This window comes from Tupaia chinensis, unplaced genomic scaffold (assembly GCF_000334495.1).
Source record: "Tupaia chinensis unplaced genomic scaffold, TupChi_1.0 Scaffold000086_1, whole genome shotgun sequence".
NCBI lineage: Eukaryota > Metazoa > Chordata > Mammalia > Scandentia > Tupaiidae > Tupaia > Tupaia belangeri.
The window spans coordinates 5,161,449-5,168,401 of NW_006159548.1; the positions used below are offsets into that span (position 1 = coordinate 5,161,449).

At 40.2% G+C, this 6,953-nt stretch overlaps 1 protein-coding gene across 2 annotated transcripts in view; it reads right to left on the bottom strand.

Annotated features, from left to right (window-relative positions):
- Positions 1-6,953, bottom strand: part of CDKL2 (cyclin dependent kinase like 2) — a 62,309-nt gene that overhangs the window by 13,789 nt on the left and 41,567 nt on the right. For both annotated transcript variants that reach the window (XM_006142937.2, XM_006142938.2), the window contains exons 9-12: positions 5,568-5,866; positions 4,131-4,224; positions 2,705-2,804; positions 2,372-2,478 (exon numbers count right to left, since the gene is read on the bottom strand). In XM_006142937.2, the coding sequence (XP_006142999.1) occupies positions 2,372-2,478; positions 2,705-2,804; positions 4,131-4,224; positions 5,568-5,866 (600 nt within the window). The remainder of the gene's footprint in view (positions 1-2,371; positions 2,479-2,704; positions 2,805-4,130; positions 4,225-5,567; positions 5,867-6,953) is intronic.

Sequence of the window (6,953 nt, forward strand, 5' to 3'; positions counted from 1 at the left end):
AAAAAAAAAAAAAAAGAACTGATAGACCTTGAGACCAGCAGTTAGCATAATGGCTATGTCGCTGGACTCCCACGTAGTCGACCGCAGTTCGAGTCCTGGACCAGGCGGCTTAAACTCACACCAGGCGCATGTGCATGCGTGCCCAAGATTCCGAGAGGAGAAGGGATTGAGGCGTGACCATCCCCCATGGGGGATGATTTCTCGCTTTCTGTCTCTCTGTCTCTCTGTGTCTGTCTGGCGAGCGCATGCGCCCTATAGCAAAAACCTCTCCAAGAAAAAAGAAAGAAAAAAAAGAACTAATAGACCTTAATTTCATTATCATTAAAAGCATAGAAGATCTGAACAGCATTATCAACCTCCTGGAGCTAAGTGCACATTTATAGAATAATTCTCCCAACACAGGAAAAATATACATTTTTTTCAAGGGAGCAAGATAATTCACCAAAATAATATGTTAGGTCATAAAACATGCCTTAATGAATCTAAATGAGTCAAAGTCACTCAGAGTATATTCTCCGATCACAATGAAATTAAATTACGAATCAATCAAATATAAGATAACAAGAAAAACTTCAGATATCTGGCTATTAAAAAACAAATTTCTAAATGATTTATGGGTCAATGAAGAAATCACAAAATAAATAAGAAAATGAGTTGATAACGGAAATACAAAAATAACACAATCTGTGGGATGAAGCTAAAACAGTGCTTATGAGAAAATATGCACCTTTACATACTTACATTACAAAAAAAAAAAACAGGGGCATGCACTGGTGGCATGGTGGTTAAGGCACTGGACTCCCACATGCTCAGCCAAGGTTCCAGTCTGGACTTGGCAGCTTGAAAGTCATGCTGAGGAGCCTGCATGTGTGTCCAAAATTCCGAGAGAATGGAGGAGAAGGGACTGCGGCATGGCATCTTGATGTCTCACTTGCCCTCTGTTTCTCTCTAGCAAGCACACGTGCCCTATAGCAAAAATCTAAATTAAAAAAAAATTTAAATATCTAAAATCAGTGATCAAGGGACAGAGTCTCAACAAGCTGGAAAAATAGAGCAGAATACACTCAAAGTAATAAAATGGGAAAACAAAGAAGGATAAGAGGAGGAATCAAACAAATAGAAAACAGAAAACTGACAGACAATAGAGGAAATGAAGAATCCCCAAAGCTTGGGGACCAATAGATGGTGTGATGGTTACATCACTAGATTCCCACGTGGTCGACTGCAGTTCAAATCCTGGACCCAGTGGCTTGAAATTCATGCCAGGCATGTGTATATGCGCGTCCAAAATCCCAAGAGGAGAATGGAAGAGAACGGACTGTGGTCTGGCCATCCCCTCTTGGGGGGTGATTTCTCACTTTCTGTCTCTCTGGCCAGCACACGCGCACTACAGCAAAAAAATCTATCTAAACAAATAAACAAACAAACAATATCCAAAGCTCAGCTTTGTTGAAAAACATAACAAAATTGACAAAACTCCTAGCTGGACTGATCAAGAAAGGAGAGAGAGAGAGAGAGAGAGAGAGAGAGAGAGAGAAAGAAACAACACGATTAAATAAAAATAAATATAAGGATACTAACAAATCTAAAAGCTTGGATATCATGGGCAAAAGTCTTAAATATACAACCTACCAAAAGACATAAGAAAAATCAGAAAATCTGAATATCACTGTATCTATTAAAGAAACTAAATATGTTTCCAACCTCTTAATACCTTACAATGGCTCACCCAACCTTATGACAAATTTTGAGAGTACAATGAAACCATAACAAACCATAAAAAAAAAAAGAAAAAAAAATAGCAAGCAAAATTTTATATATCCCACCAACAAATTATTCAATTCTTTTTGTTTTGGGGGGTATACTTTAGTTTGTTATAGGGTATATGTGCTCATCAGAGAGAGAGTAAGAAAGTGAGAAATCACCCCCCATAGAGGTGATGGCCATGCCACGATTTCTCCTCCATTCTTCCCCTGGAATTCTGGGCATGCACATATACACACTTGGCATGATTTTCCAGCTTCCAGGCCCAAGTCTCAAACTCTGCAGTCAGCCATGTGGGATCCAGCAGCCTTAACCTCCATGCCAACTGCTGGCCCCAAACTGCTCAGTTCTTAAGAGGACACACTTTCTAAATTTTTTTTAAAAAGAATTATTATACTGAACTTTATATATCTATTTTTAAGGGACAGAACAAGGGGGTGGGGGAGTGAGAAAGCAAGCCACCAGGTTCGGGAGTTGAACCACGGTTGGCCACGTGGAAGTCCAGAGCCCCTAACCACCATGCCCCCTGCCGGCCCCTAAAATATTTTAATATTAAGTAGGAGGGAGACCTGAGTTCCATCCGACCTATAAAGAATTATGTCTGTACCTGATGTAATGCAATACTGGGGGCATGCAGGTCGATAGCAGCCAGAGAAGGAATTCGAGATTCTGAAAGAATTTTGTTCTCTTTCCTTATTAGCCTAGAATTTCGAGCTGGATAAAAATAACCATAAACACAGTGAAAAAAAAAATTAGACATTTTGTTTGTTTTCCCATTCTAAACCTGTCTCTTGGTAGGTATTTATTAAATACACACAAATCTCCATACCAGGTAAAGTTACTATTTTATACATTTTAATTGTAATATGCTATCAAGTTTATTTAGCATACATTTAATATAAACAAATGGGCTAAAAAAATTAAAACACCATCAACCTACCTATGCCTTCCAAGGCTCTTAGTTCAGGCAGACGGACGTCTGTCCTGCAGTATTCCCTTCTTTTCTTATTTGCTTGAAGGAAGCTCTTTTCACTAGAGACCTAATAACATCAGAATGGTTAACACAGACAAATTATTTCGAGATATTCTAGGCTTTCCCTCTTTTGTTACTATGTTCATATTCTAAAATATGTGGAATATGTGGGATTAAACTACTAAACTACCAGATTATTAACTACTAGATAATTAAACTACTAGACGATGAGCTTCTTTAAAAAAAAAAAAAAAAAAAAAAAAAAAAATCACTTTTGTTTATCTCCCTTGTCTTACACATATGACAGGTCTTCAAAAGTTTTTTTGAAAATATGTCAGGGCCAGCCGGTGGCATGGTGGTTACGGGCACTGAACTCTCACATGGGCAACTGTGACTTCCAGTCCTGGACCTGGCCGCTTGCTTTCTCTCTCACTCTCTCTCTCTCTCACTCTATCTCTCTGGTCAAATTAAAATAAATAAATAAATAAAGTTAAATAAAGTAAGTCTTAAAAAAAAGTTTATTGAAAATACGTTTATGAGAAAACTATGAATTGATTTTTTTAAAAAGTTTAACACCAAAATAAACTTGTTCTTAAATTCCATTTTCCACATACTTTTGAAAGTTCCTGCTTAATAAGTGATCGATAAATATTCGCTAAATCAATAAATAGAATACTTTCACCAACATCTGGTATGGGTGAATTTATCTTATTCACACTAAAAAAGAACTAATAGACAAGCATCAGCTTAAGAAAATTTACTATGGGGGCCAGCTGGTGGCATGGTGGTTAAAGGCACTGGATTCCCACATGACCGACCACAGTTCGAATTCCAGACCTGGTGGCCTGATTTCTCGCTTTCCCTTTCTTTCTCTCTCTCTGTGCCTCTCTCTCGGTCAAATTAAAAATAATAATAATAATAGTAATAAATAAAATTAAGTAATTCTTTAAAAAAATTCACTATGTCACTCAAAAAATTAAAACAGATGACACTGTAATGACATATTTAAACTTTCAGACTTATGAAACTTCTTTGAATTTTTAGACTTTCATTTTTATGACTATAACAGGCTAGGATGCTATAATGCATATCATTTTCTAGGGGCCAGCAGGTGGCGTGGTGGTTAAAGGCGCTGGACTCCTACATGGCTGACTGCTGCTCAAGTTCCAGATCTGGTAGTTTGCTTTCTCACCTTTCTCTCTCTCTCTTTCTCTGGTCAAATTAAAATAGTAATAATAAAATAAATGAAGTTAAATAAAATTAATTCTTCTAAAAGAGATTTTATTTCCTATGTCTGCAGATAAAGTTCTCAGTTCTTCACCGACGTGTTTAATATCACTGAACCCTGGAGCGGACTGGCGCTTGCTGCGCTCTCACTGAGCAGCGTGCTTACCGATGTGGTCACGTTCATGGTGTAGATGCCTGATGGAGACTGTTTATTTGGTTTCACGAATGGAATGCAATACTTCTTAGTTTTCTCATCCACTCTGTAACCAAAAAGACATTTTTAAAGTTAGAACCAGTAGCAATTATGTTTGTCAAGCACAAAACCAAACGGTGTAGCACCAAGTGGTATGCAGTTTAATCAGAACTCGATGCCTACTCTCAGACCACGCACACAAATCCGGTGAGACAGTCTAGCTGTGCCCACCGCCCTCGCACCTCCTACCCCGCCCCCAGCTCCCACCACATACACTCACTCCCTTGCAGTGACATTCCCACAGGAGCTTCCTTGTACCACGAATGCTCACAGCCACATCGGACAGCAGCAGGCCTTCAAAACTAATTCTCTCTTATGACAACCTCTTCCACATTCTTACGTCACCTTAACAGCTTTCTTTCTTTTTCTTTCTTTTTTTTTTTTTTTGAAGAGGTTTTTGCTATAGGGCACATGCGCTCTCCAGAAAGACAAGAGAGAGACAGAGAGACAGAGAGACAGAAAGCAAGAAACCATCCCCCAGGGGGGATGGCCACATGGCAATCCCTTCTCCTCTATTCTCCTTTCGGGATCTTGGGCACGCACGCACACGTACCTGGCATGAGTTTAAGCCAACGGGTCCAGGACTCAAACCGTGGTTGACTACGTGGGAGTCCAGCAACATAGCCATTACACTAACTGCTGGTCCCTTAACTGCTTTCTTAAGGACTCACATAAATTTATTATTATTATTATTATTATTATTACTTTTCTATAAAATGGCAATAATTTTCATCAAAAAGTCTTTTCTTTTTGTTAAAGGAAGTGTGTACTCTCCAGAGAGAGAGGGGGCGGAGCCGGGGGGAGGAGACTGAGAAATCAAGGGGGATAGCCCTGCTGCAATCCCTTCTCCCGCAATCCCTTCTCCATCCTCTTCTCAGGATTTTGGGTGCACACACACACACACATGCCTAGCACAGTTTTCAAACTACCGGGTCTGGGACTTTAACTGAGCTGTTGCCGTTTGGGATCCATACCACCTGCTGGCCCCTCAAAACAGTCTTTTGAAACAGCTACCTGACAAGAATGAATAGCATCCAAAATTCTGATGGTAGGCTAATGTGAACCGACAAATGCTTATAGTTTATATATAGATATATCTTTAAACAAGTTTTTGCATCTTTCTCTCTTTTTTTTGTAAAAAAAAAAGAACTATTTTATTTAACTTTATTTATTTATTTATTTAAATTTGACCAGAAAGGGATAAAGTAAGAGAGAGAGAGAGAAAAAAAAAAAGTTAGAAAGCAAGCCACCTGGTCTGGGACTCAAACCACAGTCGGCCATGCAGGAGTCCAGCGCCCTTAAACCACTATGCCACCCGCCGGCCCCTGGTCTTACTTTCCTAATGCATACCTATAACTCTGAACTCCGGAGATGGTGCTCATTCCGGAATTAATGCCAGGAGCAACTGCGGAAAGGTTGTGTGTCAGAGGGGGAATTGCCGTGCCTGGGTTCCTCGCGTGATCCACACTGACATTGCTGCCGTCCCTGAGGCTCGAGGAAGGCACCGTTTTGACATGGCTTGCCCCGGTGTCATGGAGACAGCTGGTATTTGAAGTTCGGTTGCCTTTTTCAACTTTTTCTCCATCAACTTTTGACCCCTTCATTTTAAATACTCTAGAATCCTTCATTTTGGGATCAGCGTTGGTATCCTGACCATTAATAAAAATGTTAATAACGTTAGTGATCTGAGGTAAATAAAAAATCACATCTTCTTATAAAATACTTGTCAACTAGAGCATAATTTCTTTATTTTCCTTATTCTGTCTATGGAATTAAAATTAAAGCTAGAAGGGCCGGCAGTTGGCATAATGGCTATATCGCTGGACTCCCATGTAGTTGACCGCGGTTCAAGTCCCAGATCCAGTGGCTTAAACTCACACCAGGCACATGTGCGTGTGTGCCCAAGATCCCAAGAGGAGAATGGAGGAGAAGGGATTGCAACGTGGCCATCCCCCCTGGGGGCGGGGGGGGGTGATTTCTTGCTTTCTGTTTCTCTGTCTCTCTCTGTCTTTCTGGCGAGTGCATGCATCCTATAGCAAAAATCTCTCCAAAATAATAATAATAATAGCTTGTCTGAATAAATATCTAGCTTTAATTTTTTTTTTTGGATAAGTTTCTTTTTTGCTATAGGGCGTGTGTACTCACCAGAAAGACAGAGAGAGACAGAGAAACAGAAAGCAAGAAATCACTCCCCAGGAGTGGATGGCCATGCCACAATCCCTTCTCCTCCATTCTCCTCTTGGAATCTTGGGCACGCATGCACACCAGCCCGGCATGAGTTCAAGCCACCGGGTCCAGGACACGAATCACGGTCGACTACATGGGAGTCCAGTGATAGCCATTACACTAGCTGCTGGTCCCTATTCAGACAAATTATTGTGAAAATACAAAACGAATGGAAATACGATTCACACTAATGGTTTTTTTCCTTCTCATATCATGTAAGGAATAAAAGTGTGTGGGAGGAGGGGTGTGCATTTTGCTCTGTTTGTGTGCATATACCTGTGTGCACATACACCTTAAGGTGTTCTTGGATGAGTGTGATTTCCCGACAAGCACAATTGCATGGTCTGGTATATAGTAAGTACTCAAATCATAGGCTAAGTTTTGTTTTGTTTTGGTTTGGGGATTTTTGTTTTTTGTCAGATTTTTGCTATAGGGTACGTCCACTTGCCAAAGAGACAGAGAGAGACAGAAAGTGAGAAATCACCCTTACCCACCCCCCACCCCCCAGGA